Raw genomic sequence first — 18,782 nt, forward strand, 5'->3', positions numbered from 1 at the left:
TGGGCTTTTAAAACCTTTGAGATTGACATCACCTGGTCTTTCCAGACGATGATTGAGAATAATCCATGACACTGCCAGGTCTCAGCTGTCCAAAGGGGGCAGTACAAGGTATTAACTCTGCAGGGTGCCCAAACTTTTGCAGACGCCATTTTTGGTTTTCTGTTCTTTTGAAAGTGTAAATGATGGAAATAAAATCAAACTTTTTTTGACATGTTATAAGAATGTCTAATCTGTAATTTGATGCCTTTTGGAGATTTTTCCATCTTTCCTTGGCTTCTTTTTGCACATTAAAATGAATTTTTGCCAGGGGTTCCCAAACTTTCAATCCCCACTGTATGTGCTAAAAAAAAAAAGGTAGCGCAACTAAAGAAATATAGAAAGTGGTCCCAGGGTATTTCATTACTTTTTACTCAATAACAAAATGTGAATTTTATAACCTAAAGTGTTTTGCGTGTCATGTTACGTTTTAATCTTGCTCCAATGAGTTTATAAAGAAAAACAAACTCTTGAAGCTCATTGGTAAAGTTATTGCATTGTTTGTTTTAGTTTCCCAATAAAGTGGTTGCACAGGTAGCGTGCAGTGTGCTGAATGTGCTCCGTAACTATGTCCAGCAGCTGCAGATTTACCACCCTGACTATCCACTCAAAATGATTGAGGTAGGTACCTATTATTTCCAGTTTGAACATATGAAAACATGGAATCTCACTACGAGTAATTAGTGATGTTACCACTTTGGAGAAGCTCATTTTCAACTTTTTTTTTTCTTTTTTTGCTCGGTCTTTCTTTTTCCTGCCAGATTCTTCTAGCCACTGTGACACATCTATTGCCAACTGCTGAGACCTCATCCTATGAACAAGATAAACGGGTAAGTACGGAGAGGCAGAAGTACCTTCAACACGCATGAGTAATACAAAACCGTTGTTGGAAGATAATTACATTTATAAATGGTAAATATTCCCATGTTTTGAGCATTGCCCCTGTTTTTATTTTTTTATTTCCACGTCAGATGTGTATTGAAGAATTTTTCAGAGGGAATGGGGTACAAAAACAAGAAATGGGAGGAAGGGGTATCAGAAATGCATGGAGACCTACAGCAGTAATAGCACTGGCGGTTATTAGCCAAAATGCAGTCAGAAACATGCATATGACTGACCCAAAAGACATTCAGGGGCTGATTCAGTTGTTTTTGCGTGCGGCTACTACTAAGGGGAGCAAAACGGAGCAATTTGCGGGAGTGACTTTTAAGCCCCGTTTAGACGGGAAAAATAGATGCTCCAAACAATAGACCCGCTCCCTCAGAGTGGTCTCCCGACGGTGATATCACAAGGGTTTCTGTGAGGTTGTTAGGGGGAGAACTGTAAGCAAGGGATCTATGTATATTTTTCTAACACTTTAGAGTCTAAGTGGATCCACTACAAAAAAGTATAGATTTCTGAAAAATTTAAGTTTTTAGTAAAACGGGCAGAGCCCAGAGTGGATTATATACCATGGGGCAGTGCCCCTCATTTCTAATTATTTTTTTTCTGATAAACCAGTAATACTGGAGCACTTTGAAGCACCTTGGAGTGGATGGAGTACTAAGCAGAAATGGTCAGCCTAGGGATGGTAATGCAGACATACAAGTGCCACTTTATGTGATTGCCATAGGTAGTGTCCATAAAAAATAAAATGTTCTCTGCGCTTGTACTGCAGCAGCTCAGATAGATTAAATAGATGTAAATGAAAAAACGAGCGCTAGTAGGTGAATGGGAAAAAATGTGTAAATGAATGTGGCACCTGTAAAAAAAAAAAATAGTTTTTTAAAAACACGATTGTTTACAGCTCTTTTGAGAAAGATATAAGTTGGTAGTATTCAGAGTTGGATGTCCGGAGCCTAACTGTCCCTACCTTACCCACGGGATTCCTGAACCGTCGATGTTAGGGCTGTCCGTGGCCGGCGGTGTTAATCGCTGAGCTCACCACTGCGTCCAGCGGGAGAAAGGTGCAACTGCAAAGCCGGGAGGTGAAGTCAGTCCGTGTACCGCCGGAGCTGCTTGGCGGCAGCGTGTTGCTCTCCTCTGAAGTCCCACTGAAGATCTCACAAGAGAGCATCAGTCACTGCTTAGTATTCCTGGAAAGGAATACTAAGCAGTGACTGATGCTCTCTTGTGAGGTAAGGTAGGGACAGTTAGGCTCCGGACATCCAACTCTGAATACCACCAACTTATATCTTTCTCAAAAGAGCTGTAAACAATCGTGTTTTTAAAAAAGATTTTTTTTTTTTTACAGGTGCCACATTCATTTACCCATTTTTCCCATTCACCTACTAGCGCTCGTTTTTTCATTTATAGGTAGTGTCCAGCCAGGTGTCGCATTTGCTATACGTATACAGACCCTGCAAGATTTGAAGTACCAGGTGTGGGAAGTGATATATTGGGATATAAATATAGGGAGTTATTCCAAGGTGACACGTGGAATACTGCTATAAGAGGTAGACTTTACAGACAAAACAATGAAACAAAGCAAATTTGATCATATTTTAGTGCACATTATGTTGGTTTTGCAGCTGGTGGTGTCTTTGCTGCTCTCCCTTCTGGAATGGATGATGGCATTACCCCTCTCAGTGTTACTGAAACCAGTGCGACATGCTGGGAGTGAAAACCAAGGGAGCGAAAACTCTGTATTGAACTGTGCATATAAGGTAGATTGCAGTTACAGCATTTCTTTTACTTTATTACAGCATTCATTTTAAGCTCCCCTGCTCCATTTTGCTGTATCTGTTGTCTTCAGTAGTGCCCAATTATATTTTTTATGGTAGCTAATGAGATGGATGTTCCTTCTTTTTGCTGTATATTTCTACGTATGAGATACACTATTTATCTTTCACCCCTCTGGAAACTGAAATTTATTTTGCTAAAACTCAAATATAGACAAATGTCTGACAGTCTTCTAGGTAACAGAAACAGTCTTTACAGGGTGGTGGGTTCTTACAGTGACATGACCAATAATTTCACAGTATGTTTGAGCTAATATATCTGTGTTTTATGCATTGCCTTCCCTTCCACATACAAATGTGTCTCATACACTATTACTGCAGTTGCGCCAAACATCCCTTTTTGGCACACCAGGTCTTGTGCGAATCAGCTTGCAGGAAAAATTAGTCTTAGTCGTAATGCTATGTGACCAAATCGCAACATGAGACTGTGCTGATTAATTTGATATGCAACACTTGTATGCAACATCTGTGTGCGACTGAGTCTGAATCTGTACAAGAATTGCTACAGTGCAGGGGCCGCAGCTTTTTTCACTGCAAGTTCTGTTGTGCTTCGTATACAGATTCAGTCTCAGTTGCACACAGATATGTGACAAATATGTGAGTGACGCATATCAAATGAATCAGTGCAGTCTTGTGAAGCGGTTTTGCTGCATCATATTGTGAAAAAGATGCTACACCACTCGGCATTGCGTACTCGCGCCAAACATCTCACTCTGCATGGTGTATTGAGGCTTGGTGCATGAGGACTCATCTATACTTTTCATATGCCTGATTATACACTGAACTCTATACAATAAACAGCCGTGGTCTGTCCAATCTCCTATTGCGCAGGAGCGCAGTCACCATTAATGTCTCTCTAAGAGCCGAGACAGATCATCATCAGGAGAGGAGAGGCTGGCAAATGGGTAGGCTGGTATGCCAGGTTCATTTACCAGTAGTGGTCTTTCTCTTCTTTTCCCTTTCTTCATTTACCAGTCCGCCTGTAAGCAGAAATAGCATTTACCCATCATGCAAAGTGATCTGTATCCTCTTACAGGATTTTCTGACCATAGCACACAGCTCTAAGTACCACTTTGATCCACAACTGAATGTAGCAAGTATAGAGGGTTTCTTCATAATTAAATAAACATGATGGCAGCAATTATTTTAATTACACTAAGTTGCAGAACCTTTTTCTAGAATTGATCTGATGGTTTGCTTACAAATAACTTCTAGTACATCACGGCATCATTATGTTAGTACAGATTACTGATTGGGATGTGAGGAAGTGGTTGTCCATTATTTCTCACTACCTTTGGAAATAGGCTTATTGTAAGTTTAGATGTTCACAGAGTGATGCCCTTATTTATTAATGAGTGATAATATTTCACGGTGAGTGATAAATTGCACTAGCCCATCGGCTCCTAGCTGACATGTTACAGACTGTGGGGGACATTTACTAAGCAGTGAGAAGAGCGGAGAAGTGAGCCAGTGGAGAAGATTCCCCATCAACCAATCAGCGGCTCTGTATCATTTTATAGTATGCAAATTATAGATGTTACTTCAGTGCTGATTGGTTGCCATGGGCAACTTCTCCACTGTCTCACTTCTCCGCTCTTATCACTGCTTAGTAAATATCCCCATGTGTTTGAAAAATGACAGGAGCCAATTGACTAATGCAATTTATCACTCACCGTGAAATTTATCACTCATTGATAAAAAAGAGCACATGTGTATATATACACAGATGGCTCCATGTGGCTCTATCGCAAATGTGCAGGCGCGGCTAGGTGATCCGGCACCTAGCCGCGCCACGGGAGTGCACATAGACACTCCAATTGCAGTGAATGGGGCGCGTATCCGTCTCTCACACACCAGCGTCCAGGACGCTGCAGTAGGCGCGCCGCGGCGCAGAAGGAGCAACGATTAGCGTGTCTCCATCTGTGTGTGTTTGTGTGTATGTATATATATATATATGTGTGTGTGTGTGTGTAGATAGATAGTGTGTATGTATGTATGTATGTATGTGTATATATATATATATATATATATAGTGTGTATATATATATATATATATATATATACTGTATATATGTGTGTGGATAGATAGAGAGATAGATAGTGTGTGTGTATGTATGTATGTGTGTATGTATATATATATATATATATATACACATATATACTGTGTGTGTGGATAGATAGATAGATAGATAGATAGATAGATAGATAGATAGATAGATAGATAGATAGATAGTACCAGTCAAAAGTTGGAAACACTTTCACATTCAAATACTTAGCAGGCATGAAACACCATAAACACCCGCCCCAGCCTTCGGCATGGTGGACCGACACTCTGACACTGGGTGATTGTATAAATATAAGGTAAGATGTTTGCTTGTTTGTCCTGACGAAAGTTTTGAAGTAATAAAACTGAAACGTTGACCGCAGATTATGGTGTTTCACACCTGCTAAGTAATTTGTCTTCGTTAAGTCGTTTGAGCGCCAACATTGCTCTACATTGTGTATATGCGGCCATATCTTTGACCGAGGGAGGCACCGAGGCCATACTGCAGCATTGGATAGGAGAGTGCCGGCATTTTTCTAGGTGTGTGTGTGTGTGTGTGTGTGTGTGTGTGTAAAATAAGGTGTACAATATTGGAGTGCAGTGAGCACTGTGGCTCTATATAAATCTAAAACAATGGTAATGAATAGTATTTTGAATCTGCTATTTGCTACACACTAGCTATTGTGCCCAGCGTTAGTTTTTGTTGGGGTTTTTCCCCTTCTGTCTTCTTCCACCTTCTCATCTGTTTCCACTCTATCACCCTCTGTCACAGGACATAGTTTATCATTTGATGCAAGCAAAGTGCACATTACAGTTACATTGGATGTGTACATTATGATGACGAAACCATTTGTTTCTAATAGAACTGGCTCCATAATGTCATTCTTTGCTTTTGATTTATGGTTAATAACAGTAAGAACACATGCGCCATATGGCTCTTTTGGATCACAGCGTAATTAATGTTACTTTGATGTAGCTCCATTTTAGCTCCTACCGTGTGTCCATGGTTGCTTTTTCTCCTTGCTCACAGTTCTGCTCCGATGAGCTTTTCATTATTTTATATTCTTTCCTACAGGTCTTGCATGACTGTGTCTATGGCTCCCAGCATTTCAGCAACCCACGGTACTTTCCCATGAGCCTCTCAGATCTGGCATCTGAAGACTACGATCCCTTTCTGCAGCTGGAATGCCTGAAAGAGCCAGAACCTCTCCATTCCCCGGATTCAGAGCGTTCCACCAAGTTGCAGCCAGTTACTGAGGGTATGTGCTAAATGTCTTTATTGCAGCAGCAGGGTTTCATGGCACATAAGGATAATACAAATATAATACAAATGTTTATGAAAGCTATCATTTTGCCATTTGCATCGAAAAATATATCTATCTGGATCACGGAATCATTATGTTAGTACAGATTACTGATTGGGATGTGAGGAAGTGGTTGTCCATTATTTCTTTTTCATCCACTAGGGGTCACTGGAGTACTCTTGGGATATGGACGGTTCCACAGGAACTAGGCACTGAATAAATTCAAATCTGAGACTACTCCTCCCCTCCATATCCCAGAGTACCTCAGTGTTTTTTCGGTGCTCACAGAGCAACAAGGCTTGTGGAGTTGGTCCACAATTATTGGATTTCTTTTGATTTTTTCAATGTTCCATATCCCTTCCCCCCTTCCAGAAAGGCGAGGGTCCGGGATAGTGGAAGCTTTCCAATGAGAGACAATTGCAATTATTGGGCGTTTAACTACCTATCGGATTGTACCCTACACAGCAGTAGGGCTGTTGCTTCGCCCTGCTTTGGTAAGGGTTTGAGGTAACAAGGCTGTAGTGGCAGGGCACTCCAGTTCAGGTTTGCCCTAAACAAAGACCACCTTACACTTCTTGCTGCCTACAGCTTCTGTGGACGTTGGCAGTTGGTTCTTGCGTTTTCAGCTTCGCTAGTGGCGCACAACGTCCTCTTTGGCTACGTTCCTAACAGGCGGAGTCGGATTCCAAACGAGAATAGATCGCAGACCAAGTGGGGGGGGAAATCTGATTTCCTACCATTGTCTACGCGAATTCCTGAATGATTCCGTCTCAACGACTTCAATTCCTAGGTATGATTCTCGATACGGTAAATCAAAGAATTTACCTACCTGAACAGAAAGTACAGGTCATTCGTCATCTGGAACAATTAGTGCTCAAGCCACGCACAGTCTCTGTTCATTTGTGCATTCGCCTATTAGGCCCAATGGTGGCGGCTTTCGAAGTGCTTCAGTTCGGAAGACTTCACTCACGTCCTTTTCAACTGGATGTGCTCGCACAGTGGTCGGGCTCGCATCTGCAGGTTTACCGCAGGGTGAGGTTGTCTCCAAGGGCCAGAGTGTCTCTACTCTGGTGGCTCAAAGTACAGAATCTAACCGCAGGGAAACGGTTCGGCGCCTGGAATTGGATAATTCTCACGGCGGACGCGAGTCTCAGAGGTTGGGGAGCTGTAGTTCAAAATTATCAGCTCCAGGGTCTCTGGGTGGATCACGAAAGATTGCTGTCTATAAATGTCCTGGAACTCCGGGCAATTTACAATGCGCTACGACAAGCAGTGCACATGCTGCAGGCTCAGGCTGTTCAGGTGCAGTCAGAAAATGCGACGGCGGTCGCATACATCAACAAACATGGAGGAACGAAAATCCGTATGGTAATGCGGGAAGTAGCTCGAATCCTCAATTGGGCCGAGTATCACCAAGTGATATTGTCGGCAGTATTCATTCCGGGAGTGGACAACTGGGAGGCGGATTATCTCAGCCATCGGGATTTTCATCCAGGAGAATGGGCATTAAATCCAGAAGTGTTTCACATGCTGGTCCAGAAGTGGGGTTACCCGCAAGTGGACCTGATGGCATCTCGCCACAATCATCAAACGCCCCAGTACATGTCCAGAACGAGAGATCCAAAGGCAGTGGCGGTGGATGCTCTCACAATCACGTGGCCATACAGTCTTGTGTATCTGTTTCCACCGTTTCCGCTGCTCCCTCTGTTGCTAAAACGGATCAAAGGAGAGTCCGTCACAGTCATACTAGTGGCGCCTCTTTGGCCTCGGAGAGCTTGGTTCTCGGATCTCCGCGGTCTACTCGCAGACGATCCTTGGCCGCTCCCACTACGTCCGGACTTGTTACAACAGGGTCCGTTCCTTTACCCCGATTTAGCGCGGCTGCGTTTGACGGGGTGGCTGTTGAGACAGTGCTCTTAAGTAGAGAGGGCATTCCAGAATCGGTTATACCAACCATGTTACGAGCTAGGAAGCCGGTCACGGCAGCTCATTATTACAGAATTTGGCGTGCCTATATAGGTTGGTGTGAAGCTCGGAAGTTTCCGACATCATCTTTCAAGTGATCCCGTCTTTTGTTATTTCTACAGATGGGGTTAGATGGAGGTCTGCGTTTATCCACGCTAAAAGTGCAGATATCTGCGTTGTCAATTTATTTTCAAAGAAGATTGGCTCTATTGCCGTCAGTTCACACCTTTATGCAGGGTGTCCTCAGAGTACAGCCTCCATTCACTCCACCTACTGCGCCATGGGACTTGAATCTGGTTTTAGATTTCTTACAGTCTTTTTATTTCGAACCCTTACAACAAGTGGATATTAAGTTTCTCACTTGGAAAACAATTTCTCTCCCTACCAAAAGTAGTGTCCTCTTTTCACATCAATCAACCAATAGTAGTTCCTGTGTTAACAGGAGATTCTGTAACCTTGGATGTGGTACGCGCACTACGCGTTTGTGTATCCCGAACGTCTACAGTTCGTAAGACGGATACATTGTTTGTCCTCTATGATGCGGCCAAGATGGGTTGGCCAGCTTCTAAGCAGACCTTATCCAGATGGATAAAACTGACCATACGTCAGGCTTACCTTCATGCTAGGTTACAGCCGCCTACATCAGTAACAGCTCATTCCACACGTTCTGTGGGAACGTCATGGGCAGCTGGTCGTGGAGCTTCTATGACACAGCTTTGCCGTGCGGCTACATGGTCTTTGCGGCATCAGCATCTAGCTTTGGCCGTCTAGTGTTAGAGGTGCCAAACAGCTCTCCCGCCCACGGGGGAAACTTTGGTACGTCCCAAGAGTACTCCAGTGACCCCTAGTGGATGAAAAAGAAAATAGGATTTTGGTACTTACCAGGTAAATCCTTTTCTTTGAATCCATAGGGGGCACTGGACGCCCACCCAGAGCAGTTATACCTGGTTTGTGGTAGGTTCAGAGAATCTTATGGTAACACACTCTCACCGACTGGTTCAAATTAGCAAGTTCTATCGGGTTTGGTGTCAACTGTTAGTTGTCAGTAACGTTGTGTGTCAACTTTATTATTGTCCGTTTTGTTATATGTAATTCTCCATTGTCAACCTCTATAGCTCCTGTTCGGCTCAGTAAAAAAACACTGAGGTACTCTGGGATATGGAGGGGAGGAGTAGTCTCAAATTTTAATTTATTCAGTGCGTAGTTCCTGTGGAACCGTCCATATCCCAAGAGTACTCCAGTGCCCCCTATGGATTCAAAAAAAAGGATTTACCTGGTAAGTACCAAAATCCTATTTTCTCACTACCTTTGGAAATAGGCTTATTGTAAGTTTAGATGGTCACAGAGTAATGCCCTTATTTATCAATGAGTGATAAATTTCACGGTAAAGTGATAAATTGCACTAGCCTGTCGGCTCCTAGCTGACATGTTAGACTGTGTTTGAAAAATGACAGGAGCCGATTGATAAATAAGGGCACATATGTATATATACACAGATGGCTCCATGTGGCTCCATCGCAAACGTGCAGTCCCGGCGCGGCTTGGCGATCCGGCACCTAGCTGCGCTACGGGAGTGCACATAGACGCTCCCATTGCAGTGAATGGGGCGCGTACCCGTCTCAAACACACACCCGCGTCCAGGACGCTGCAATAGACGTGGCACAGGCGGAGCAACGATCAGCGTGGCTCCATCTGTGTGTGTGTGTGTGTGTGTGTGTATGTATGTATGTATGTATATATATATATATATATATATATATATATATACTGTATATATATGTATGTATGTGTGTGTGTGTATATATATATATATATATATATATATATATCCCAAATGGGACTGGCACTCTCCTGACTGGCGTTCTGGTACCCCGGTGCCCTCTGTAGTAATAGTAATGCAGATATCCAAAAAAGAACAGCGGCACTCGAGGATTTAGGTGAAGTAATCAATTTGTATTCAAGAAGATGATTACATAAAAGCCAACGTTTCGGGGCTTACATGCCCCTTTGTCAAGGTGTGTAACTGTGAAAGGTGATGAAGCTTACCTTATATCCCCGTGAGGTCCGAGTGCAGTGCGCGCGTGAAGGTGACGCCGCCCGACTTCCGGTCGCGGCTCTGTGACGTGTAACGAGGTGCGCCTGTAGCCAAGGTAACCGGAACGCTAAAGACATCCGCCGCAAATGGGCAGTGACCGGATAGAAGTGCGCGTATCCATGGCAACAGGAGCCCTGCAGTGCTGAGAGCTGTGAGAGGTGTATCCGTGAACCGCCTGCTAGAAAAAATAAATGAAATGAAATAAGTGAAAAAAGTGCATTGTGCTCGCTGCCTGGGTACATGGGAACCATCACTATACCCTGGGGCACGGTACGATCCGGGAGCCAGGGGATAAGTGGATATGTCACAACCTGGTGGGGGCCTGACCTCGGTGGTGTGTCAAAAAACATTGTCTGGCAAATGAATAAGCCATAAAGGTGTAGATTTGAAGTCACTACTTTAATGAGTCTGGCTCACAATGCCAATAAAACTCTGATTGTAAAGTATGGCTAGTCCTAACATATAGTTGGCGGCAAAGTCAGTATGCGACGGGGGCTGTACAAAGGGGACAGGCTTCCACCAGGTCTTGACCGCCACAGGCTCGTGAAAAAAAGTGCGGATGAAAACTTTGGGCTGTGTGTGGATGGAAAAATGACAATATCAAGTTGTACAGTACTGGAACACATTATGGGGCTGCTATGCCCTGGACTATGCGATGATGGCTATAGAAAAATGTTCCATGAGAACTTCTCATTAAGTCCTCCCGGGCTGATGGTGCCCAATTCGAAGATCCATTTGGACTCTATGTGGAGTAGTCTCCGGTCCCTGTCTCCTCCTCCGATGTTACGGGGTACGTGGTCAATGATCTGTTGTTTCAAATCATTCAGAGAGTGACCCATCAGGGCGAAATGCCTTGCCACAGGTTGATCCGATGGTTTGCCTAATAAGGCCTGCTTGATCGCTGACCTGTGAAGGGCCATCCTCTCTCTGAGTGTTCTGATGGATTTGCCCACGTATACTAGATGGCACGGGCAGGTGAGTATGTACACTATATGTGTAGTGGTGCACGTGACTACATGCCTGATCTGATACACTTTATCTTTGTGTGGGTGCTTGAAGGAGGATCCTGTAGTCATATTATTACAAGTGGTGCACTTGGGACACTTGTAGCATCCTGGGGCCTTCGAAAGGAACGTGGCAGGTCGTTGTATCGCACTTTGAAACCCCGTGATGTCGGAGTGCACTATGATGTCCCTAATACTTTTACCCCTAGTGAAGCATAACATGGGCCGCTTCTTCCTGAACGTGGGGAGCTTTGTGTCCGAGGCTACTATGGGCCATAAGGCTCTGGTGGCTCTCTGTATGACCGGGCTTGCTGTATTAAACTGGTTCACGAATGGTATTACCGTTTGGTTCCTGCGTGTCGTGGGTTTCAGTAGTGTTGCTCTAGGAGTCTCCATGATTTCTTTCTTCTGTGTTAGGAGTTTTTGATGGTCGTAACCCCTTTGTGTAAATTTATCAATTAAGGTGTCTAACTCCTGCTCAAGGGTAGAGCGGTCACTAATGATCCTGGAGACCCTGATCATCTGAGACCTCGGGAGCCCCTCTTTCAGGGGTCTGGGATGATGACTGTTTGCCTTAAGGAGAACATTTTTGTCGGTGGGCTTTGTGAACAAACTGGTAATTAAGGTTCCTTCCTTGATTGTGATCTTAACGTCCAGGTAGTTCACTGATTCATTACTGGTATTGTAGGTGTATTTGATCGTGGAGGGTCTGTTATTTGCCTCCTCTATCAGTCGTTCAAACCGTGTTTTATCACCCGTCCAGAGTAAGAACAAGTCGTCAATGTATCTGACGAATAGCAAGATGTTTTGCGCTATATCTTCATTCTCAAAGAATGTATCGTGTTCCTCCTGGAACATATATATATTCGCAAACGATGGGGAGACGTTGCTCCCCATCGCACAACCTGTTCGCTGCTGGAAAAAAGCACCATTGAACAAAAAATAGTTCCTCTTTAAGGTAAAGGTGAGGAGTTGCATAAAAAGCCCTGTGTCGAGAGTGTCCATCTTTTCTTTGATGAGAAAATCATGCATAACTTGTAGGCCTACACGGTGGGGTATGCTCGTGTAAAGGCTCTTTACATCAATCACACACATTAAAGTCCCCTCGGGTACCAGTCCTACGTTGTTGATCCGCTCCAGGAAACTGGTGGTATCCTTAATGTAATTGTGATGTTTGGTGATCAACGGTTGCAAAATGCCGTCTAGAAATGTTGAGATGGGCTGACAGATGGACTCTCTTGCGGCTATGATTGGCCTGCCCGGCGGGGCTGTGGCGTTCTTGTGCATTTTGGGGACCACGAAGAAAAGGGGTACTCGTGGATTAGCCTGCTTGAGGGCTTCACACAGCTTGGCTGTGAGTAACTTCTCAGACTTTGCCCGGTCCAATAATAGCTCCAATTCATGTTGATATTCGGCCGTGGGGTCATGTGTCAGTGCTTCATAAGTCTCCGGGTCGGCCAGTTGTCCCTCAATTTCTTTGATGTAGTCGGAGAGGTTAAGGATGACTAAACCCCCTCCCTTATCTGCTGGTCGGAAAATTACATCCCGGTATGCTCCTAGTTGCTTGAGGGCCACTTGCTCCGCCCTGGACAGATTCCGGTGTGTAGTGGGTGTCGCTGCTGTATACTTGGCGACTGAATCATCCAGTAATCTGGTAAATGTTTGTATAGATGAGTTGGATGACGGGGGATCGAACATTGATTTATGTCGGGTCTGGTAGAATTTCTCACAGAAGGAAACTTCTGGGGGATCTTGGAGATTGGAGTCCTGAAAGTATTCCTGCAATCTCAGCTTCCTTGAGAAGCGGTGTAGGTCGATTTGCCACTGGAATTTGTTAAATGGGTTGGTGGGTACGAAGGAGAGGCCCTTCTCCAGAACTCTCAGTTCTGTATCAGAGAAGGATCTGCTGGAAAGGTTGAAGACTAGGGATTCTTTTTGGCTGCTCGCGCTTTTAATTCGCGAACATTGCTTGCCCCTGCGGGTGGGCGCCCTCTTCTGCCTTGTCCTGCCGGGGTACCCGCTGGTGTCCCTAAAGGGACCGGTTGTGCCCTGGCTGACCCATCCGAGTCCAAAAAGACGCTTTCGCTGTCACTATTTGAAGTACCGGCAGTAAAAGTTTTTTGCTCACGCCGTCTTCTCCAACCTTGCCGGCCCCTGGCATTATAGGTGGTATTTTGTCCCCCCTCCGGACCTCCCATCAGCCATCTATATACCTTGTTTAGGTCATAGTCTTCTCTGACTATTTGTTGTTTGTTGCGCTTAAATTTAATTAAGTCTCTTCTGTAGTCTTCACATTGTTTTTGCAGCTTGTTAAGCCAATCCTGGTTGACCTCTGCTTGCAGGACCGGTTTATGCTCAATCTCGATCTTAGAGATCTTGTCTCTGGTCTGCTTTAACTCTCTACCCGATTCCTCCACTACCAACAGGATCAAATCGAGACTACACTTATTGAGTATGCCTACCCACTTTTTGCAGAACTCGGGGTTGTACCGCCCGATAGTGGGGACATTCCTCACCCTGAAGCCTCGTGGAATTAATTTTTCACGGTGGTATTCCGACAGGGAAATGCCATGCAGTAGGTAGTCGCATTCACGGCGTTTTGGCTTGAGGAGTTGGTGGTAAACATCCTCTATGCCCCCTGTACGTTCGGCTGCGCCTAATTGTTCTGTGAAGCGAAGGCGCTCTGCGTCGTCGTCTGTAAAGCTGAATGATTCGCCCAGAACTGAAGGCATCCCTCTGCATCCCGGTGAATCCCCGTCGTGCCTTAAGGTGGATGTGGTCTCCATGTTGGGAGCGAGTCACTGGTGCTGGTGAAAGCCTGGTGCTGTGTGTACACCGCAGTGTGGGTGACTGTGGGACCCCACCTGGACAATAGGGTGCAGCAAAAAATTCAAAAAAGGAAAGGAAATACTGGAGGGGAGGTGCCTTGACCCCTGCTGGCGAACAGAGTGGCCTGTTTGCGCCAAAATAGCATATATATCCCAAATGGGACTGGCACTCTCCTGACTGGCGTTCTGGCCGCAAGAGAGTCCATCTGTCAGCCCATCTCAACATTTCTAGACGGCATTTTGCAACCGTTGATCACCAAACATCACAATTACATTAAGGATACCACCAGTTTCCTGGAGCGGATCAACAACGTAGGACTGGTACCCGAGGGGACTTTAATGTGTGTGATTGATGTAAAGAGCCTTTACACGAGCATACCCCACCGTGTAGGCCTACAAGTTATGCATGATTTTCTCATCAAAGAAAAGATGGACACTCTCGACACAGGGCTTTTTATGCAACTCCTCACCTTTACCTTAAAGAGGAACTATTTTTTGTTCAATGGTGCTTTTTTCCAGCAGCGAACAGGTTGTGCGATGGGGAGCAACGTCTCCCCATCGTTTGCGAATATATATATGTTCCAGGAGGAACACGATACATTCTTTGAGAATGAAGATATAGCGCAAAACATCTTGCTATTCGTCAGATACATTGACGACTTGTTCTTACTCTGGACGGGTGATAAAACACGGTTTGAACGACTGATAGAGGAGGCAAATAACAGACCCTCCACGATCAAATACACCTACAATACCAGTAATGAATCAGTGAACTACCTGGACGTTAAGATCACAATCAAGGAAGGAACCTTAATTACCAGTTTGTTCACAAAGCCCACCGACAAAAATGTTCTCCTTAAGGCAAACAGTCATCATCCCAGACCCCTGAAAGAGGGGCTCCCGAGGTCTCAGATGATCAGGGTCTCCAGGATCATTAGTGACCGCTCTACCCTTGAGCAGGAGTTAGACACCTTAATTGATAAATTTACACAAAGGGGTTACGACCATCAAAAACTCCTAACACAGAAGAAAGAAATCATGGAGACTCCTAGAGCAACACTACTGAAACCCACGACACGCAGGAACCAAACGGTAATACCATTCGTGAACCAGTTTAATACAGCAAGCCCGGTCATACAGAGAGCCACCAGAGCCTTATGGCCCATAGTAGCCTCGGACACAAAGCTCCCCACGTTCAGGAAGAAGCGGCCCATGTTATGCTTCACTAGGGGTAAAAGTATTAGGGACATCATAGTGCACTCCGACATCACGGGGTTTCAAAGTGCGATACAACGACCTGCCACGTTCCTTTCGAAGGCCCCAGGATGCTACAAGTGTCCCAAGTGCACCACTTGTAATAATATGACTACAGGATCCTCCTTCAAGCACCCACACAAAGATAAAGTGTATCAGATCAGGCATGTAGTCACGTGCACCACTACACATATAGTGTACATACTCACCTGCCCGTGCCATCTAGTATACGTGGGCAAATCCATCAGAACACTCAGAGAGAGGATGGCCCTTCACAGGTCAGCGATCAAGCAGGCCTTATTAGGCAAACCATCGGATCAACCTGTGGCAAGGCATTTCGCCCTGATGGGTCACTCTCTGAATGACTTGAAACAACAGATCATTGACCACGTACCCCGTAACATCGGAGGAGGAGACAGGGACCGGAGACTACTCCACATAGAGTCCAAATGGATCTTCGAATTGGGCACCATCAGCCCGGGAGGACTTAATGAGAAGTTCTCATGGAACATTTTTCTATAGCCATCATCGCATAGTCCAGGGCATAGCAGCCCCATAATGTGTTCCAGTACTGTACAACTTGATATTGTCATTTTTCCATCCACACACAGCCCAAAGTTTTCATCCGCACTTTTTTTCACGAGCCTGTGGCGGTCAAGACCTGGTGGAAGCCTGTCCCCTTTGTACAGCCCCCGTCGCATACTGACTTTGCCGCCAACTATATGTTAGGACTAGCCATACTTTACAATCAGAGTTTTATTGGCATTGTGAGCCAGACTCATTAAAGTAGTGACTTCAAATCTACACCTTTATGGCTTATTCATTTGCCAGACAATGTTTTTTGACACACCACCGAGGTCAGGCCCCCACCAGGTTGTGACATATCCACTTATCCCCTGGCTCCCGGATCGTACCGTGCCCCAGGGTATAGTGATGGTTCCCATGTACCCAGGCAGCGAGCACAATGCACTTTTTTCACTTATTTCATTTCATTTATTTTTTCTAGCAGGCGGTTCACGGATACACCTCTCACAGCTCTCAGCACTGCAGGGCTCCTGTTGCCATGGATACGCGCACTTCTATCCGGTCACTGCCCATTTGCGGCGGATGTCTTTAGCGTTCCGGTTACCTTGGCTACAGGCGCACCTCGTTACACGTCACAGAGCCGCGACCGGAAGTCGGGCGGCGTCACCTTCACGCGCGCACTGCACTCGGACCTCACGGGGATATAAGGTAAGCTTCATCACCTTTCACAGTTACACACCTTGACAAAGGGGCATGTAAGCCCCGAAACGTTGGCTTTTATGTAATCATCTTCTTGAATACAAATTGATTACTTCACCTAAATCCTCGAGTGCCGCTGTTCTTTTTTGGATATCTATATATATATATATATATATATATATTTCTCTAACATCCTAGAGGATGCTGGGGACCATATTAGTACCATGAGGTATAGACGGGTCCACCAGGAGCCATTGGCACTTTAAGAGTTTAACAGTGTGGGCTGGCTCCTCCCTCTATGCCCCTCCTACACCAGACACAGTTTAGAAAACGTGCCCGGAGGAGCTGCTCACAGCTAGGGGAGCTCTACAGAGCTTCTTTAGAAAAGTTTATTTTAGAGTTTGTTATTTTACAGGGAAGCTGCTGGCAACAGCCTCCCTGCACCGAGGGACTGAGGAGGTGAACAGTGTCCGCCCTGCGGGGTCTGAGCCACTGTCTCCGCTGACTGGACACTGAGCTCCAGAGGGGATAGTTTGCTCCCCGCCGCAGGGGAACGCTCCCCCCAGCAGCATGCCGCCACCCCCTTACAGAGCTGAAGTGTGGCGAGTGAGTCATCTGCTCCCTAAGAAGCAGGGAGCCGATGTGAAGATGGAGGCTACAGGGTAGGAGCGCAGTACTAACCGCTCCTGGGGGGGGGGGGGGGTGTCTCAGCGGTACTTGGTGCGGTGCTGTGAGGGGCACCCTGAGCCGGCGCCTTAACCCTACACTGACCAGAAAGCCTGTTGGGGTCCGCGGATCTCAGCCAGCACAAAATCCTCAGGCCAGTATAATCTTGGAAAAGCGGGAAGACAGTGCCATTAAGGGGCGGAGCCTCTCCTCAGAGCAGACACAGCAGCGTTCAGCACCATTTTCCTGCATGCAGACACGCTGCCAGTGGAAGAGCAGTCCCTCCAGAGCACCTCCAGCTATCTGTACGGTACCAGGGGGTTGTAGAAGGGAGGGGAGGCTGTGTAAAGATTGTGTCACCTATTAAGGGACACAGTCAACGCTGGTTAAGGGTCTCCCTATACCTATATAGCACTGTGTGTGGGTTGGCTCCAATCTCTGTGTGTCTCTGCCATTCTTGTGGGGGAAACTGTCTGCCCTGTACCCTGTGTGTATGTGGGGTGTACAAGCAAACATGTCTAGAGACTCTGTCTCATATGCTGCAGAGGATTTATCTTTTCAGGAAGATCCCATCCCATGTAATCAGCATGGCAATGTTGTAGCGCAGATACCAGCTAGAGAACCGGAGTGGTTGGCCTCTCAGGGGGGCTATTTCTCAGATTTCTGAAAGGGTTGCAAGGACTGAGCATGCAACTCTGGTATTGCAGTCCTCTATGGCAGTATGGTCCGATACTGCTCCCTCGGGGCCCCCTACGGTACATTCTCACAAACGTGCACTTGCCCAAATTATGCAGGATGACACGGATACCGATTCTGACACAGCAGACGGTGATGGGGATGTGTCGAGGGGGACGGCATCACTTGCTAAGGGGGTGCAGTTGATGATTGAGGCCATGCGGGGTGTGTTACATATCCGGGGCCTTTTTCACAGACAGTAAGAAAGCCCCTCTCACCTTCCCGTCATCTAAGGAATTAAATGCTATTTTTGAAAAAGCCTGGGAAAACCCGGAGAAAAAATTCCAGATCCCTAAAAGGGTTCTGGTTGCTTTTCCCTTCCCGGAAGATGTTAGAAAAAAATGAGAGCCCCTGCCTATAGTTGATGCTTCTGTCTCCAGGCTGTCAAAATAGGTGGTATTACCAGTCCCGGGATCTACCGCGTTGAAAGACCCGGCAGATTTCAAAGTGGATGCTACGCTCAAATCCATATACACGGCTTCAGTGGCTATACTGCGGCCTACTATTGCCAGTGCATGGATTTCAAAAGCTATAGCAAAGTGGTCAATCACTATGCAGGAGGACTTTACTACGATGGATAAAGGTGCTGTTGATTTATTTTTACGTGACATACAGGATTCTGCAGGGTTCCTGGTAGAATCCATGAAGGATCTGGGTTCTATGGCTGCGGGGATCTCCTCCATGTCCGTCTCGGCTCGCAGGGGTCTCTGGCTGCACCAATGGCCTGCGGACGCGGAATCCAGGAAAAGTGTGGAGAGCCTACCCTATACAGGTCAGGCTCTGTTTGGGGAGGCGCTGGATGCGTGGATTGCCACGGCTACCGCGGGTAAGTCTCCTTTTCTCCCGTCAGCTGCACTGGCTACGAAGAAGCCTTTTACTCCCAACACGTCAGTCCTTTCGGCCCACT

General features: G+C 45.9%; 1 protein-coding gene across 7 annotated transcripts in view; it reads left to right on the forward strand.

Moving 5' to 3' along the window:
* The window catches only part of RALGAPA1 (Ral GTPase activating protein catalytic subunit alpha 1), a 669,595-nt gene that overhangs the window by 453,993 nt on the left and 196,820 nt on the right, over positions 1-18,782 (forward strand). For all 7 annotated transcript variants that reach the window (XM_063947861.1, XM_063947860.1, XM_063947862.1 and 4 more), the window contains 4 exons: positions 547-657; positions 798-866; positions 2,547-2,681; positions 5,876-6,059. In XM_063947861.1, coding sequence (XP_063803931.1) covers positions 547-657; positions 798-866; positions 2,547-2,681; positions 5,876-6,059 — 499 coding nt within the window. The remainder of the gene's footprint in view (positions 1-546; positions 658-797; positions 867-2,546; positions 2,682-5,875; positions 6,060-18,782) is intronic.

This window comes from Pseudophryne corroboree, chromosome 12 (assembly GCF_028390025.1).
Source record: "Pseudophryne corroboree isolate aPseCor3 chromosome 12, aPseCor3.hap2, whole genome shotgun sequence".
NCBI lineage: Eukaryota > Metazoa > Chordata > Amphibia > Anura > Myobatrachidae > Pseudophryne > Pseudophryne corroboree.